This window comes from Strix aluco, chromosome 5, assembly GCF_031877795.1.
Source record: "Strix aluco isolate bStrAlu1 chromosome 5, bStrAlu1.hap1, whole genome shotgun sequence".
Classification (NCBI taxonomy): Eukaryota; Metazoa; Chordata; class Aves; order Strigiformes; family Strigidae; genus Strix; species Strix aluco.
In genome coordinates this window covers 17,246,475-17,264,891 of record NC_133935.1, presented here as the reverse complement: position 1 = coordinate 17,264,891, position 18,417 = coordinate 17,246,475, and the positions used below count along the sequence as shown (strand labels likewise).

The following is an 18,417-nucleotide window of genomic DNA, read 5'->3' as shown; positions in this document are numbered from 1 at the left end:
CAAAGCAAGCCTCTACGACCATGGTCTGTGCCTTGTGTGCTCTGAGGACAGATGACTTCATATACAAAACTCTTCAATCCGACTTCTCTTATTCATGCTAAAGTCCTCCACAACATTGTTTTTGGAAACACACAGGAGAAGTTTGAACAACATTTCCGCTTTGTTAGCACATCCTGTTTGTGCCTCTCTTCTAATTTCTTTTCCTTATTGAGATCACGGGCATGAAGAGATGATTTTTTCTGTTTCTTAACAGCTCATCTAGTTCTTACTCTTTCCTCCCTGTAGACTTACTAATCCTGTTCAAGATACTATGATTGGAGGTTGTGGGGATACAGCAAACAGGCAGGGATGGGTCGGCAAAGTTCACATAAATATTTGCCAGGCTTACAGTTGTCAGAGTTTTAATTTTAGTCTGACACAGAGTTGTGGCAGAGAAGTAATGTCCAGACCCAGATTTGAACTCTTCCTAAACTTGGGAGCGAGTAGATTCCTCTCTTTTTATGGGTGCTTTGTACAGTTAGGACTAGCAGCTTTAATTGCTTTGCAGGAGCCTAGGTCCAGAACCACAAAGGTATTTAGTGCCTGTAGATTTAGGGTAAATATGGAAACACAAGTATAAGCAAAAAATGTTTTAGAGAACATTTTTAACATCATACTTACCAACAACCTTGGGAATGTCTTGCAAGGAGGTATAGTTCGCAAGGAGGTATAGGTGGCAATTCTTCTGGGAGGAATGACTCTTTCTGAAAGAAACAGGAGGTGAATTTCAGATGCAGCATCTCAGTCCTGTAAAGGAGATCCACCAGGACGTTTTGGCACTCCCACACAGGTATTTCTCTGCTCCTTCTCTCCAACAGTTGTTGCAGCCACTTTCAGGCAAGTTTGGGGAATGTGAGGGTGGGGAAGTGAGGAATAGATGGGGTCTTCAAAAGGAAAAAAAAATCTCTGGCAGAAATTAGAGTCTCCCTGTCACACTGGTTGTTTTGTTTGCCTCTGTCAACACCTTTCTTCAGGAAGGAGGAAGATGGCAGGAGAGAGAGGCCAAAGAAAACCCATCTGAAGTATCCTCTTTTGAAACTGCAAGGATACCCATCAGACACATGTTTTCTGAGAGCCTGAAGCTATATCCAGCCATTGCCTGGCCACACATTTTCCAGTCCTTCATTTTCCCTTGTTGCTTCTGTTGCTTACATAGGTCCTGCCCTAGAGGACTTCAGACTTGGATTCAGGTACTCTTCTCCCACATGTGACAGGATGTGACATTTCTTGGGCCACAGCAGTGTCAGTGAAAGAGAATCAATCATAGCCTACCTTACAGTTGTGGGAACCACTTTCAACAGCTACTGAGATCAGTTAGTTGCTTTAATACTAGGTGATTCACTCATGGATTTCAGATGATCCTCATGTTCTGTCTCCTGTATTGCAGAGAATTCCCTGCCTGTAACGTGACAGCTTCTTGGTACCAGTGGAATGCAGCATAAACACCTGCTGTATTCTGTGTGATAATGCCACAGAGATGCATGAGAAGAGGCTGTGACAGCTTTGGAAATAGTCCTGTATCTAGCACTGGAAAACAGGCACAGACGGTTGATAAAGTAATAGCAGATGGACTGTGGTAGAGCTCCCACCATTCATTCTAATCCTCTACTGATATCATCTGACCTGATCTGCATCAGTCAAGATGCACCCACACCCCAAATTAGGCCACTCCAGATCTTTTGTACACTAAGGTGTGTTCTGTTGAACTTGACAGGTGGTTTCTGTGGACCCTCTGTCCACACACTTGTTTATGGCTTACCAGGCAGAGACAGATAAGGCAAAGAGATGGAAGAAAGAGCCAATGAGAAAGAGAGACAGACTCACCCCAGCAAAGATAACAGTGCTACTGTAAGGAAAATGAATGGCAAACATGCTGTAGAGAGAAGGGGAATGCCAGAGAAGAAGCAGGAAAAGCCAGAAGTTAAACACCGGTGTAACTGAAAGAAGAAACTGGAGGGTACAAGAATTTATGAACAGGAGATAAATGAGCAGGTCCTTTGGCTGGAATATTCCTGTTCATGCCAGCATTCTTTGGCAGTGACAACAAAGAGGCTGTGGCCTTTTATTACACATTTTCTCATAGTGTGATGTCAATCCAAAGGCCTTTTGTATTTTCTGTGCTCTGCAACACTAACTCACTCCTATGCAGGTTCATCTTCTGACCACCCCCATGGGGCAGGCTCTGTGCTCAAACAAAATAAGCTTTCCTTTTGGAAAAGCTTGTTGGTGCTCCAGGGTTCCTTCTTCTGCATGTGGCCCTGGCAGGGTTACATATTCTCCAGGAAGAACTGAAGAGTCTGAGATGCTGAAGAGGACCACACTATACAGCTGCTCAGGCTGCTCTATCTGGGCTCTGTGAACAGCTAGATAGCTGAGGGAGAGAGTGTAAAAAAAGTTGGGAGATTTTGGGGACTGTCACCTGGCCTGTTCAGAAACTGCAGAAGAACTGGAGACTAGTCCATCTTCTGTAAGGAAACATCATCCTGAGGAAAAGCATCAAGACATAAACAGGAGCTGAGTTCAGTGGGATTCTACTTTTGAGACTGAGGAAACTAACTGGCCACACCATTTGGAACTGTGTTCCATCTCTGATTGGCACTTTGGTTCTTTCCATACACAGACTACTGTCATCCCACTGGGAACTGTATTTGCCTAGTGACTAGAGCCCAGTGCCACCTTTGTCATGTCCCACACTGGTATGTTGCTGATTTCCTGTAAACAGGTTATGATGCTGTTATTATTGTCTGTGTATTGGGGTTGACTGCAATCTCTCTCATTCCATCTTTTGAGGAAAGAGGGAAGATGGGGATAGGCTACCCTATGTACACATTGCTGGTACATGTCTTCTGGGGTGACTGGCAAAAGATAACAGATGCCTCTAATTTCCCAGAATACACTAATGTGAGAGTAGTAGGTCAAGATGCACAGAAATGGATGGTGCAGAATGGCACTGTGAAAAGTATTGCTGTGCTGTTACAGCACAACTGGATCTGATAAGCATGTTACATATTGTCTTAAAATATAGCATATTTGGCTAGATCTGCCACTGACTTTGGTGCAATCCATGGCATAATGCCATTTAGCACCAGCCATAGTTCTGCTCAACAACACAGTAGGATTGGTTGCCTGGTCAAGGCAAACTCCGATTTTTGTTAATGATCTTGCCCCAAAAGGTCTGTGTCTGAGTACGAAGTATATAGATGGGAATAATTTTCATTCCTCATAGGGAAGAAAAGTTTAAGTGGCCCTAGGAGAATATGAGTTTGTATGACCAAATGTGGAGGCTGCTAAGACATCCTGTTTTCCAAATGGGAATGAAGAAAGAGATAAAAGGGAATAAGGCCTCAGGGAAGAGAAGTGACATGAAGTGGATCAGAGTGTGAGTGAAGCAGCAGTGACAAAATAGGTTAGAACTTGAAAAAGTAGAGCTTTGTGCCTGCTGCATAAGGCTGTGGGGGTGGTCACTGGATTGGGGAAAGGAGGAAGGAATGCTAACCATGCTGTTTCTATCTTGGTCTTCAGCCATAGGCCAACCCAAAACTCTAGATCTGAACACACTGGCAAAGTTAAAATCTGGATCGTATCTGATTTCCTAAAGCTGGTGAATGGTGTATGGACTGTCTGTATTGAGGATGGTGATTTGAGGCTGTGTTACCCTTTATGTTGAGGAGGACTGGGTTTCCTTCTCCTTGGTTTGACACAAGCAGTGGCCTTCTACTGGGATGCAGTGATCACAAGAGATTAAATAACTGAGGTGATACTTGAGTACAGAAACAAAATTTATCTGTGTTACATGAAGATCTTCCTGTGAAGCGCCTCACTCACTGCCTTCAGAAATCAATTACCCCAATCCCTTAGGAAGGAACCCAGAGGTGCAGTCCAACCTAGGGTCTGTCACAACAGGTAGAAAAAGAAGACCATGGAAGCCCTTGCCTAGGTCTATAAAATGCCAAGAGTTGTGTTCCTCACCCAGCTCACAGACAGCTGGAATAGGAGAGCAACGGGCTGAGGGGATATGCAAGGTTTCCTTGCCTTGTAGAGGCTCTGCTGCCTCCCAGCCCTGAATTCATCTCATTTTAGCAGTGAAATTCTATCTTCTGCATGATTGCACCAGCAGGCTTTTGTCAGCGAATTTGGTGATGTTCAAACCTGCCTCAGGGATGAAGAGCCAAGAGATCTGAGTCGAAGTGGCAGAAAGACTGCTGCTGAGAAGCCAAGTTTCTCTTTCCCGGGGTGCTGAGCGGGCAGTTACACTAATGCAGGATGCCATCTGTTTTTTCCTTCTCTAAAAGGTCGTGTTTACCAAACATTGCAGAGGCAAGAGAGGTCGAGGGTTAAAGTAAAAGTAATTAAACCCTGCAGAGCAGGGCCCCCCTATGCCTTCACTGTCCACTTGGTGCTTTTCACACTTCAGTGATAAGCACAAGTGCCCTGTTTGACACAGCCACAAGTAACCCCCTCTGCAGTGACAGGCTGTGGGATCTCCTCCTAGTCTAACCTGCAGAGACAGCACAGCAACCAGCCTGGGGAGTCAAGCACCAAGGTGTGATGGGCAACTGAGAAAGGGGCTGTACTTCCTAAGCTGAGCACTGTGCTCCTGATGCTGGTGAAACAGGAGGCATGGCCAGGAAAGGAGGAGGAAGGAGGGGTGTGCCAGAGAGGTGACCTAAGTCATTCTGAGGTGTCACCCAGACACACCTAGGAACTACAAGAAAAAGACTCTGTGACAACCGCACCACTCAGCATGACCAGCCTTGCACCACAAACACTACTTCTCATACAGTTGGAGCTGCCTTAGCTGTTCCAAGTCACCCTCTGGAGGAGCCTGTGTGTCTCCATGAAAAAGCAGAGATCCTAGTCCTCAGGTGACTGAAGTTAGTCATGAAGAGCCTGGCCCTCAGACAGGCAGCCAGCCCAGACTGACACCTGGGCAATCACCTTTGCACCACGGGGGCATGGGATGCATCAGAAAAGTTTAGCTCCTGTAGTGCTGTTCTGTAGCAAGAGGCACATCACCACCACAACATGGGAATTTCACAGCACGTAGGAATCTTGTTTAAGTACCAAATCTGAAATGGAGGCCTTGACTTTGGCACATTGGACCCTGTGGGACATGAGGCATTTTCTAGTATTATTACATTTTCTGTCTGCTTAATATACATCTCACCAAAACCACTATACGCAATGTTGAAAAGATGTTGCCTGGTTCAGTCTGTGCTAAAGGGTGTTAAATTTAATTGATTTCTAATATATTTACCATACTGTACTGTCAAATCTATTTTACAGGTGTGTGTGCCAGCCTTTTTATGAAACAAGTAATATATTCTGGGATGGGTAATAAGCTTGGCTAATTATCATTAATTCCTCTTGGGTAAAACTAGTGTGAGAAGATGGATTGATGCCACTGCTTTGCAAGGTGTTACGTGAATGTAGACAAAATCAGAATCTTGTTCCTATATTTATCTGTGTTGGGGGAGACTGTCTGAGAAAGCTGCAGCTTGGCTGGCAGAGGATGATTTGCCAAGATCAAGTTCCAAGTTCCTTGCCTCTCTGGCAGGAGATACTTTTGCCTTCTATCATTTTCAGCATGCTCCCAGAGAGCAGTGACTCCAAGTCACCCTAAAACCTGAACTTTAAAGCAAATCAGAAACAATTATTTTGCACTCAGACTCCCAGGATGTCAGAAATCTCTGAACCTTGAAAAGATCCCATAATATATTACCAAGCCTGTCTCAGCCATTTTTTTTCATTGAATTCTGATCAACCCATTCACCATATGTTATGGGTGTCCTCAGGGAACACTGAAATGAAATAAACTGAAAAGGCACTTTGGACCCTGCTAACTCAGCAACTGATTTATTTTTTTTTTTCCGGGCAGGGAGAGCAGAGAGGACAGGGGAAATGCTGAAATGTCTTAAGACAGAGGGAGCACAGGTTCTTGCATATTGGGGTCTGCACTCCATTCTCTTGGCATTAGCTAGTGACCTCTTTCTAGTTCTCCATATGGCACTTTGTAAGGGTTTTTTATTGTGACCTCTCTGAAACTTTGAAGTCTTATATGGCTCTCAGGCCATGATAATACTAATCGCTTACAGCACTTTAGAGCAGCATATATATAATAAGCAACTGATCCTGATAAGGACCTCTGTGAAATGGATTCATAAACTTCTGTGGTCCTTGTCCATGTAGTCTTTACCTCAGTTACAAGTCACAGTCCTGCACACTGACCTTGAATACCATGAAGAAAGTGTTTGGTAAGTTACACATGGGAAACGGCAATGTGATCTTCTCCCGGAGTGACACAGGGACACAAAGAAGAGGTGAGATCAGCCTCTGTAGCACTTTTGTGCTACACCTCACACCCATAGCTTCCTCCTATCCAATTATTTAGATATTTTTGCATAACCACTATACCTGTATATGAGCATCCTCTTCTTGAGTGACTGGTTTCTTACACCGCTGTCCAAGTCCAGAGGGAGCCATTGCTATTTTTGTTACTCTGTTATTGCTCTTATTTATCTGCAATAATTTTTCTTCTTGTAGGAGCAAAGAGATGAGTTTTGTGTCTTGACCACATAGGAGCTGTGTAGCTCTGGAGTGATCATTCAGAAAGTTCAGTTTTAATTTCTTACAGGACTAACATTACTGTCCTTGAGAAGAGTAGTTCTCCTGGTCCTAAAGCCCTGTTTAGTCACTCAGCTACCCTGTAAACACCTTTCTGAGCACTCTGAAAATTACTCTTAGACTGCGAACTAATTCTGGTATTTGACAGCAGGATGTAATGTTTGGAGCATCCAACTTCTGTGTTCCTGCCTACAGGTCTAGCTTGAAATTGTTTTGAAAATTTGGGGGGGAAGGGGCTGCATGTTCTTTCTCAAGTCATCAGGTATGGGAATGTTTAAGCCTGACAGTCAAGATCCAACAGATAATCATGGTTCAGCTCCACAGCTGACAGAAGCACAGATCCTTGCCAAGCTGGAAATGTGTGTATGGAGTATGCAAGGAAGTGCACTATCCTGATACTGTAGGAACTGAAAAGCAGTCAAATCTCTCCTGGGACAGAGTGTGATACAACAGCTCTGTACAGACATGGGGACCTGATACTACTAGGAATGGGCAGGTGGGCTTCTCTGCCTTGATAATTTAGTATCACTGATTTGGACTTTAGGTTTCCAAAATATCAGGAAGGAAGAAAAAAGAAAGTAATAAAAAAAGGCTCTACATAATACCATTTTTCCTCTATCATCTCCCTACACTCTTCCCTCAGTGTACTCCTTGTAGAAAATCTTCTTGAGAAATCTGCACATAGAAGCTAAATATCAGAAGTCTTGCTTACCCATGCTAGACAAAAATACTTATGGGTGCCCAGCTTAATTGTCTCAGTGACAGCTTTTACACCATCCTGCTTTCTTGAAATAAACACTAGGATTCAGCCCAGAAGCCTGATATCCCTGTTTTGAAATGCTAAACTAGCTGTAGTATTTCATATAAGCCCTGAGTCAGATTGTCTGTAGACACCATCTTTGTTAATAAAACTGGTTTCTGTCTGCAGCAGGTGTATACAAGTCAGCAGTGCAAGAGTAGCAGGAGATACCTGAAACATGAGAGATGTTTTCTACAGCAGATGGAATCTATTTGTAATAATGACTAAGCTAGTTGCTATGGGTCATAAAAGTCATGTAGGAACAACTAGGAAGAACAGAACAGCTGAATTTGTAGTCTTCCTTTTTTATCTGATTGCAAGTGATTTACATTAATATTACAACTTTCAATCAAACAGAATTCAAAGACATTACAAACCTTCCCTACCTGATTGAATGACTAGCAGAAAATTGCTTCATTTATCATGCAAGAGTAGCTGTAAAAACTGTGAAAGATGGTGGTATATGATACTTTAGGACAGCAAGTAAAGAACGCTGATTACAGTTGAAACTGCAGGGGTGACACTGGGATACAGAACTAAATTAACCTGGTTGGAGTTTGGCCAGGACATTGGGATTCACACCTTGGACTCTGCATGGGACTTTCAATTATTACAAGTAGTTAGAAAAATTTTCTTATCCAAGAAACAGAATGTGTAATAGCTCCATTCCCTTCCTTCATCCCACAACCAGGGAGGTTGATTGCTCACTGGCCAAGGGAAAACCAGTGGATCCCCATAATTTACTTAATAACATTTTTTTCCCCCTAGATCTTCCATGCTGTAATGTCTATTCTTGCCCTACTTACTTTTCTTACTGTTGGGGTTTTTTTTGTTAGTATGATTATAAAAGCTTCTGAGTCTTCACTTACTAACAAAAACTGTGCTCTATCAATGTGTGGTGGTTTGACCTTGGCTAAATGCCAGGTACCCACCAAGTCGCTCTATCACCTCCCCCCCCTTCCCCTTTTTTTTCTCAACAGGACAAAGAGGGGAAAGAAAATAAGATAGGAAAAAAAACCCCACAACCCTTGTGGGTAAAACAACAGTAGTTTTAATATAAGCAAAGCGAAGCAAAGGTCCGCGCGCGGAAGCAAAAAAAAGAAAACAGATTTATTCTCTACTTCCCATGAACAGGCGATGTCGGGCCTTCTCAGGAAGCAGGGCTCCAATAAGTGTAGTGGTTGCCTCAGAGGACCAAGGGTGACCCCACCCCCTTCCTCCTTTCTCCCAGCTTTATACTGAGCAGACGTCATATGGTCTGGAATATCCCTTTGGTCAGTTCGGGTCAGCTGTCCTGGTTGTGTCCCCTCCCAAGATCTTGCCCACCCCATCCCACTGTGGGGGGGAAATGTCGGAAAGAGCCTTGGTGCTGTGTAAGCACTACTCAGCAGTAGCCACAACACCAGTGTGCTATCAGCACCCTGCCAGCTCCCAGCATAAAACACAGCACCATGGGGGCTGCCACAGGGGAAAACCAATTCCGGCTCAGCCAGACCCAGTACACAATGCAAACCAACTGTGTCACTCAGGACAGAGGGAGATCAGGATCGTTAAGGTTTTAGCCTATATTTCACTGCAGCATCAGCTTTGATCTTTAGCAGTGCATTTTGTCTCTCATATGGGAGCTTCATCAGTTGCTGCTACTGGACAAGAGAGAATAAGCCTCCCCATACCATTTCCTCAGAAACAGGTTCAAGATGGGAGTAAACCTGGGAGGAATAGAGTGGTAAGTGTAACCATAGGGCTGTCATGCTAATATTCAGGCTGCTAAGTAAACTCTGTCTTTACCCCTTTTTTCCACTGCTTATAAGTCACTGAAGTTTACCAGCTGAAGCTGAAATTTGATGTCTTGCCTAAAGGTGAAATAGGTTTATATTGTTTTGGAGATTTTTTTTCTCACTAAGTAAAAGTGGTTCAGCCATTTTTTTTCACAAAAGAGCATGTAGAAACGATTCCCACTTCAGCAAGAGTATTTGCTATTGCTTTCTGAACAGCACAACAGCCAAACCAGCAGGGGGTTAAAAAGTTTATATTTAGCATAAAAACATCTAGCTGAAAAATGCCTTTGAGTGCTTCAGTGGAATCTGATTTTGATTTGACCAAGTTTTGACTCTCAGAAAATTCCATGCATAAGCACAATACATTCTGTATGGGTTTATTGACTGGGCTCAGAGCATGCATGGAGGAGGAAGGCAAGGTTATACGTGTACGTGTGGTTAGCTTACATCCTTATCCTAGCACAGTGTCTTTAGGGACTTCAGTTATTCACTGTGAGTGGGAGCACTGAGCTTGGTGGTGCTGCTTCTCACACATCTGTGACTGAATGTGTGCACTTAGTGCTTGCAGTCTTAGGGGCCTCCTGTGTCTTGAGGAATAACCTAAATGCCTAATGAGGTTAAAGGTGACTTCTGAGCATTTTGGGTTGGTCCAACATCCTCTGTGTCATTGGCCAGGATAAGAATCAGGTCCACTGAGGGTACCTAAGGTCAGACAGCCCAGTCTGGGTTCAACAGGTGGGTCCATGGTGATGAGGCAGGTCCAACGTCAAGCTGGGGAGTCAGTCTGCAGGTCAGAGTCCAGAGCAAGTCGGTCCATGGCCATGGAAAGGGGAAGGCCATGGAAAGGGGAAGGCAGAGCTGGAGACCAACACTCTTACAGTGTTGCTGGGGTGAGGACTGACTGTTCTGGGCTGGGCTGAAAAGGGGGAACTGTGCAGGGGATATTTGTAGGCACCCCAGATGAGGCTGGTCAGGCCATTAAGGTCTGTTAGTGCACTAAGGGCCCTGACAAGGCTTTCCAGAGAGCCTGAGGAATCTTCATGTCTGGAGATATTAAAAAGTTGACCGAAGAAGGCCCAGATTAACCTTATTTGTCTTTGAAAATGGCCCTGCTTTGAGCAGGGAGTTGGAATAGAGACCTCCAGCCTTCCCTCCCAGCCTAGGTTATTCTGTGATTCTACAAAAGCCTGCTGGTTTTTCTTCTATATTAGCAGTGCATGCAGGATATCCTGTCATTATGAATGTTACTCACTCAGACTCTAAACTGCGTGTGACAGAAAACCAAATAGGTAGCATACACTAGAGGTGATGTACAGTCTTACAGAGCAACAGGCCTGAATGCTGCAAACTCTTATGCACACACTTCACGTTCTACTACAAGCAGTCAGTGGAGGTCTTCAGAAAAACAGAGTTAAGCGTATGTGCAAGTGTTTAGAGGACCATCATGTCAGGGAATATTTGCTGGCATTTAGAGTCCATTCATGCTCCAGGGGAAGTCAACTAGCTCTCTAGTCTACTGCCTCAGGCCCTGATCTGCCCTAAAGAAAGTCTGCATAGCACACTGTGCACTGTGGCCTTGACTCAGCAGAGCAATTTGGGATATGTGTCTTGCTGAATCAGAGCTTATGCATCTAGCTGAAATTGCTTTGTAGGGCACAGTCCGGCTCCCACTGAAATACTTGTGAGACTTTTGGCATGCACTTCAATGAAAATGTGATCAAATCTATGTCACCTGGTCATCCCTTGAGCTGAGGATAAAAATTACTGCTCTGCTGGTTAAAATGAGAACGGATAGAACAGAGGCTGCCAATAAAAATATTACAGTGAGAGCTGTGAGGGAAAAGTCTTTTATTAACGTTTCCTTCAGCGTAGATCGACATAGAACAGAAGGAGTTAAAAATGGGTACATACTTTACATGTACGTCTTTAGGTATAGAAAAAAGAGTGTTCAATTGTATAGTATCAGGAATAGAACAAGGAAAGATTTTATAAGGTGTACAACCTAAAAGAGCAGTTTTATGCCTCATTTTAATAGTGGTGTTTTCTGATTGATGAGTATGCAGATATGTCATTTTAATATGCTTTGACAAAGTTGATTATATAGCGCTTATGTAAGAGACTGGTTTCTTCTGTGAATTTATTTTTTAAGTCTAACTGGTGACTACATGCATGTGTATAAAAGAAGAAACTTTCTACCTTTAAATCCTTCGTCTTTCTTAGTTCTGAAGTTGTGATACTGTCTTTGGCTCATCAGATCTGGAACCCTCTTAGAAACTGTGGGAATATTTTTAAGCTTGATTGTTAAATCTACTGAACAGAAGAGCCGCCATTGGAGACAATAAACTTCCTTTTTAAAGTACTAGTAAGTATGCAAAAGTGCTCCAAGGCTTAGGAGGCAAAGTCTATTTACGGTTAGAAGACTTTGTCTCTTAAGTGCTTACAGCACTTTTGAACATGAGACTTAAATGCTTCAAGGTAATTTGGGCACTACAGAAAATCATATCTAACTTCCCTGATTTTGCTCTGACAACAACACCAATCACCAAATGTTTTCTTATCTAGATGACAGCAGAACTGGTTGTACATGAAGCAAATCCAAGTAAAAGAAATATGATTCAGAAGTGAATTAAATAATTTAATGGTGTTTAAATATGTGAGACAGTACACATCCTTGGTTTCAATGGAATTAAATACATTGGTTCTGTAGTAATTATTTCCAAAACTAGATGTTGCTCTCAGCTAAATACTCATCCCCTGGAAACCAGTGGAGCTGTGTCTGGTGTATCCAGTGCATGGGTCTATGCAGAGTCCATGCAGACTGGCCTGCACTCTTGGAAATCCTAACTTATTCCTGTGTAGCCATTGGAAGGAGACTAATGTAACAAGCAATCACTCCCATGGTTCAAACAGTCCCCCAGAATACCAAAATCTTGTTTGAAATGGGATGATTTTGGAAAATATTTGGCAGGAGAGGTTAACAACAGACTTCCTCAGCACTTCAATGGATCAGACATATGCTAATCCCATCCTGTCTGGAGCAACATGTCAGCTCTCTCAGAGTGCACTGTTGTCAGGCCCTGGTTTCACACAATTACTGCTGTGGCTGACAGGAGAAAAGAGTGTTTTTCTTTCTCCACAAGATCTCAATGGCACAGCAATCTGTGGGTCAGAAAGAAACGACTTCTTTCATTCAAGCTCTGTAGTCTGCTATGGCCGTATTGCAGACAGGCTTTAAGGAGTCAGGATCTCAGGGCTGGCTGTCTCTGTTGCATCTTTATACTCTCAGCTCTCCAAGAGTTCCTCTGGAAACTCTGCAACATTCAGCTGCCCCTGCCCCATTTCCCACATGCCCTTAGAAACCCCAGGGGAAAACTGGAACCTTGGGATCCAGACTCCATGCCAGATGGGACTCTGGGATGCACAGGGAGATGCTGAGCAATAGGCAGCAAGGGCACAAGGGTGACTGCCAGATGCTAGCTGCTCCAGAGAGCAGGACAGGTGTCAGTAGGCCATGACACCCTCCTTGTCCCCTCACTTCCAACTGCAGTACCTTGAGCAGAGGCAGCCAGGCAGCTCCAGCAATCACAGGACTGGTTCATACAGTGTGTGCAGCACAGGTACCTGCTCTTAAGGAGGGAGGGATCAGGGCTTTGTCTGCATCAACCTACTAGTCACTAAGAGAGACCCCTCACAGCCCAGGCTCCCTAAACATTTAAAACGCAGCTCAGTGAATGAGTATAGCGAACAACAATAAACATAATCATAAATAAAATATAATAAAAGCAAATAAAAAAAGCGAAACGTTGCGTTTTGTTCACAGTGACGATCCCAGCGGTTCCACAAGCAAGAAAGCCGTGTGTGAAACGGAGGATCCGAAGGAGGCCGGCAGACAGAGTGGCCAGGAAGGCAGGTCCGACACCCTGACGCTAAAAGCCCAGCATGCGGAGCTCCAAGAAGAGCAGGCAGCGGGGTGTTCCCCTCTGGTGCAGAAGGCGAGCCTCCACCACACGGGCTCCCCAGTGAGAGTGCAGCGCAGCAAAGGGACGGCCTCGTGTTCCCATGCAGCTGCCTCCGATTATGAGCTCTCCCTTGACCTAAAGAATAAACAGGTACAGAGGCTTCCTCCTCAGGCTGTGGGAGAAGGGGACGGGGTGGGTGGGACTGCATTCGCACTGTGGTGGGACATCTTTCAGCAAATACTTTAGCCTTTTGTTCACCTTGAGCTTTTGACCTGCCTGAGCAGGCCTGGCCCTTTGGCTATGTGGGGCTGATGGAGGAAGTAGCTTCCCCACCTCTGACTGTGACACCCTTTCACCCAAAGCTGCTAGGCTCTGCTCCTTGTTGCCTGGGTTCTGTGGTCCAAAACGGACCCAGATACTCAGTTGTGACTGTAGGCTTAGAGATGGGTTGCGGGCAGTCAAGAACAGTGGCATCCAGAGATACTGCCTTGCTTACAAGCATACAGTGCCTGTAGGGCTCCCAGCAACTGATTGTCCCAGAAAACCTCCCTCATGGGAGAGGTCTCCAAGAGCCATCTTGCCCTCTTGGATCTCTCTGGGCAGGCCCCCAGTACACTTCTGCATTAGCCTCTTCAAAGCATGAGCTTTCAGGGGAAGTGGGCTTTATTCAATGAGTGTCCTGCACAGTATCTACCACAATGTTCGTGTATTGCTACCATCACTGCCTTCAGTCCAGCGATGGATGCCGAAAAGACAGGCAGGTTTACCAGGCTGAGAGAAAATGATTCAGTCCTTGAAGTTGCGAGCCTTGCCTCCTGTGCCTGAGGCTACAGCCTAGCTCCAGACCACAAGTGTACCCACCTCTAGCTGCATCTCCTGATGGGCTCCCAGCAGGGGATATTGGGACAGGGGCTAATAGCAGCTGGCCTCCTCACTCAAAGGTAATGAGGTGGAACATGCTACCCCCAGCATCTCTGCAGCCCAGGAGAGCTGTTGTGCAAACTAAAACCTAAAGAATAATTTCTGACTTTTGCTGGGATGGCAGCTCAATCAGAGGCTGTTTGATATGCAGATCCTGCAGTATGTGAGATGAGGAGGACAAGCAAACACTAGTGACAGTGTCCACGTTACATTCAGTGGGAGAATTTGGTGGGAGCTGTGCTATTGCAGATGAAGGGTCTCAGCTAATGAGGTTCCCCCAGAAGAAGCTGCTGCTTCTGTGACATCTCTCTGCCACTTCCCTCAAGGTATTGCTACTGTCCCTAAGCACATGTCAGATCAATGACCCAATAAATTCCTGAGCAGAAGAGAGACTTTGGCTCTTTAGCTCTGTCCTTCCTAAAATACTGCATACTCAACTTGGACAGAATTCTTCCTTCACACCAGGAAAAGAAACAAGAGAGATTAATTAACTGGCTTCACAAACTAATGTGACATATCCTCAGGGTGGGCCAGATCTTGCTGCTATATATATGGGCTTAGCCTCCTCGATGTCCTAGAGCTGCTCTGATTTGTCCTGGGGAGTATCTGCCCTGTGTTATTTTAGCTTTAAGGTCATGTTGTTGTATCACTGTTCTTGCAGCAGAGGCCAGACCTGCCCTGGATGCATGTGAGACAGAGACATGTTAGATGCTCGTTCATTAAATTCTGGTGCCTTGCAGTACTGACCTTGCAGGGACCTAGCCTATCTTACAGGTGAAACCACTTTTCTCACAGCAAAGGGGGCTTATAGTATGTGTGATCCTCCAGACTGATGGGTGTCCTTAGTGGATTGCCTTCAGCTCCTGAAGGGGAGATTTTCAAGGAGTGAAGAGTATTAATTCTTCCAGTCTTGCACTCTAGTATGTGTCTTCATAGGTATTCCTATCAATTTACTTGTCAGGTAGTTCTCTTGAGTGGGAATAAGGGTGATAGGACCCTCACAGCACTGTCCCAGTAGTTCCCTAGTCATAGCACAAACTGTAACACTTTAATAGAACTTACAGTAAGAAAAACAGGTGGAAGGAGAGATTTTTAGTCTCACAGTGCAGTTGAAGTCACATTTACCTTTCGGGAGAGAACTGAGTGCTGGTAAGGAAGGAGAGTAGTGTACAGTCTCCTCTGCAGGGCTTGGAGGTGCAGGTTATCTACCAGTCATTGCCCCTCAGCACCATACTAGAGGGTTGGTGAGTGGGGTCATGGCTCTCCTTGCTCTCCATCCTGTGAAACAGAGTATGCTGACAGTGTGCAGAGCAGAAGTACACTGTGCTGGGAGGTTGGAAAGGAAACTCAAGTGCTAAATTTCCCTCGTGTTTAGACTAGTTCCCTCGTGTTTAGACTCTATTGTAATGTTGGGAAAATAGAGGGGATCACAAGAGAGAGGAGCACACTTTCAGTTGTACATACTCTTCTGCTGTGCTGAAGGGTGGCAGATGTCCAATGGATGAAGGAAAACATCCCATTAACACATGGCCCTTATAGCAATGGCCTTCCATTGTGAAAGGTTGGTGGGAGGGAGAGTTGTTAAGAATGGGTGATAGAGAACATGTATGCTTGGTATGTCTTTTTTTTATTTTTTACAATGCATACATTGACTTGAGTGACTCAGATTCTGTCACTGAGCCTGATTCTCTTCTTGCTAACATGGTGGCATGCCACCATGGTCAGTGGCAAGCTGGGTGGAAAACCAGTGCTAACTGAGAATAAGGTCAGGACCATTCTCTCCTGGCAGATTTATGAATTTATGCCTATGGGCAACAAATCCATGGGGTGTGCACCTCAAATGTTTGGCCATATCCAGGCCTGGCACTTTGACTTGCCTTAGGCTGACCTTGTTAAAGCTTCCTTCATGTGCAATCCCTGATGGCAATGGATATTTCCCAGCCATTTCTAATTCAGCTACAAGGCCTGAATTTCTCAGACTGAGTGTTCATATTGAGGCCCAGAAATGTATTAAGCTAATTATTCTTTGAAATCCCCCTGACCCCCCTCCTGCTTTTCCCTTCCTTTGGCGCCGGCTGTCGGATCATTCCCTGGAGAAGAGTAGCTTTAAGTAGGCAATTACTTGTGATTCATAGGGTTTATTAGGAGTGAGAGAAGGCCAATCATGTCTGGCCTTTCTCGCCTCTCAAATGGGAAGAGAAGGTTCCTCCAGCAAGCCAGACATACATCTCTATTACCTGTGACTGCTGTGGTGCTAATAGATGCCCTTTCCTCCCCTCGAGAGGAAGAAAACAGGCCACAGCTGTGTGAAACCCTTAATTCCTCTGGAGTGTCAGTTAGCTTGACCTGATAGCAAATGTGAATGTCTTAGACATCAGTAAACAGTAAATGGCTGGGCTACATCAAAGAGAGAGAGACAGAAACCCACTCCTACCAAGCAAGGGTGGAGAGGGCACTTCTCTATGGGGGTGCTGCTTCTGGCTTTGCCAGTCTTCTCAAGCATCCTTTGAACCAGTCCCTGGTCCTTGTTATCCCAGCTCCAAGACACTGTAGGACTCCCCTTGCTTTGGACAGGGCAGGATAGCAGAACCTGTCCTTACACACCTTGTATGAGCTGGAGAACAGACTAGGTTGGGAGTCCTCTCACTTTACATCTTGTTCTGCTCTTTGATGCCGTAGCCCTTTGGGAGGACTGAGATAATGGACTGCAAAAAGCTGGTGATGTTTTATCAAGGTACTGACAGCTTGCACCGTTCCTTTAGACTTTTGGAAGGATCTCTCCTCTTAGTAGTTATTAAAGTGCCTTTTCGGGAACTGTCCTTGCATGAGATAAACTGGCCTTTTACTTCAGATCAGCAATGACATCTTGTCTTGGCCCTAATAAGATCAGAGTATATGAATTTCATGTTTTCAGAATGGCTGTCACCTCCTTGAAAACCTCAGATAATTATAAGGCTCTTGCTTCTGCCTTATTTTGCATTTTACTATTATTCTGTCCCTCAGATATCTGTGTCTGTCCCTCCCATTTGTTCCTTTTTCCCTACCAACACAATTAGCTCTACATTTTCATCAACCAGATATATTAAGTGCTCACCGTCAGTTGTCAGTAATAACTGCCTGGGTTGGGCCTGTGCAAGTTATTGGTTTAATTTGCATTTATCTGCATGAGCCTTCCTCCTGAAGGGAAGGACCAAAGGATTGCTCAGTCTCTTTCCAGGATGGTCAATTTTGAAGAGATGTGACAGGAGTGCTGGTTTCATGGTGGGATTTAAGATGGTAATTTTGGAAAGAACGACAAAGAACCCCAGCAAAACCCTTCTGCTTGCTACCCAGAATCTCTTTTTGTCCCTGTATTTCTCTTTCCTGCCATCAGACTCTGGGGATAAGCAGAGATCTTGTTTATCCAAAAAGCCTACTGACATGTCTTGTGGTAAATGCACCTGAATCCATAATCATTGTGTGGTTGATTTTTAGCACCAGTTCTGCAGACCCTTTCTGGGAGGGCAGCAGGGCGAGTATTAGGCCAAAGTTTTTTTAGTTAAGGATAAGCAGAAGTCTGAGCCAGCTGCTTTTACAACTGCAGTGGCCAATGCCATTGCTAAGCATATTGCTAGCACTTCTTAGTGCTGGGTTTTGATGCTTGCTTTGGACAGATGTGAATTCAAGAGCAAGGCAAACAGAAAACGGAAGCCTAACTTATGTTTGAGCACAAGGCAAAGGGTCCCTACCTCATTTCCAGAGAGGGAAATATGAAAGGATGTGCCCCTCAACACACTTCCTTCCAGAAATGGCAACGTCCCATCCAGTGCAGCAGGATCGCTAGGGGTAATGGGGTGCCAGTGGGTAAGGCCTTCTGTAGTTATGCCAGCAGCCAGGATACCAGTGCAGGGACAGAATGACTGAGGTCCTGTCATCACCCATGGTCATATTGTCTTCCCCTACTTGCAGAGGAGTTAGTATTGGAAAGATGCCAGAGGTGATTTACACTTCTCACGGCTGTCATTCTAGGCCTTCACTTGTACCTAAATCAGTCGCTGATGGTTTTATCTGCAACTTACGTAGTGTTACAAAAAAGGAAAAGAAGAAGGAAGCAGATGATATGACATGACTCTGCGAGCTGAGGCACATACCTCAGTCTTGCTTTGGCTACAGAAATGTTTGCACTTAAACTCAGATCTTCTGTGAGCTCGTCCATCCTGTGAGTACTGGGCCAGCGTGGCATGGTGACGGGCGAGTAGTATGTGTCTGGGGATAAGGATGCAGTCAGTAAAACTCATCCTTTGGATCTGCTAATGAG

General features: G+C 44.8%; 1 protein-coding gene across 3 annotated transcripts in view; it reads left to right on the top strand.

Annotated features, from left to right (window-relative positions):
- IQSEC3 (IQ motif and Sec7 domain ArfGEF 3) overlaps positions 1–18,417 on the top strand; it is a 107,740-nt gene that overhangs the window by 53,361 nt on the left and 35,962 nt on the right. For all 3 annotated transcript variants that reach the window (XM_074826190.1, XM_074826193.1, XM_074826192.1), the window contains exon 3: positions 13,061–13,349. In XM_074826190.1, the coding sequence (XP_074682291.1) occupies positions 13,061–13,349 (289 nt within the window). The remainder of the gene's footprint in view (positions 1–13,060; positions 13,350–18,417) is intronic.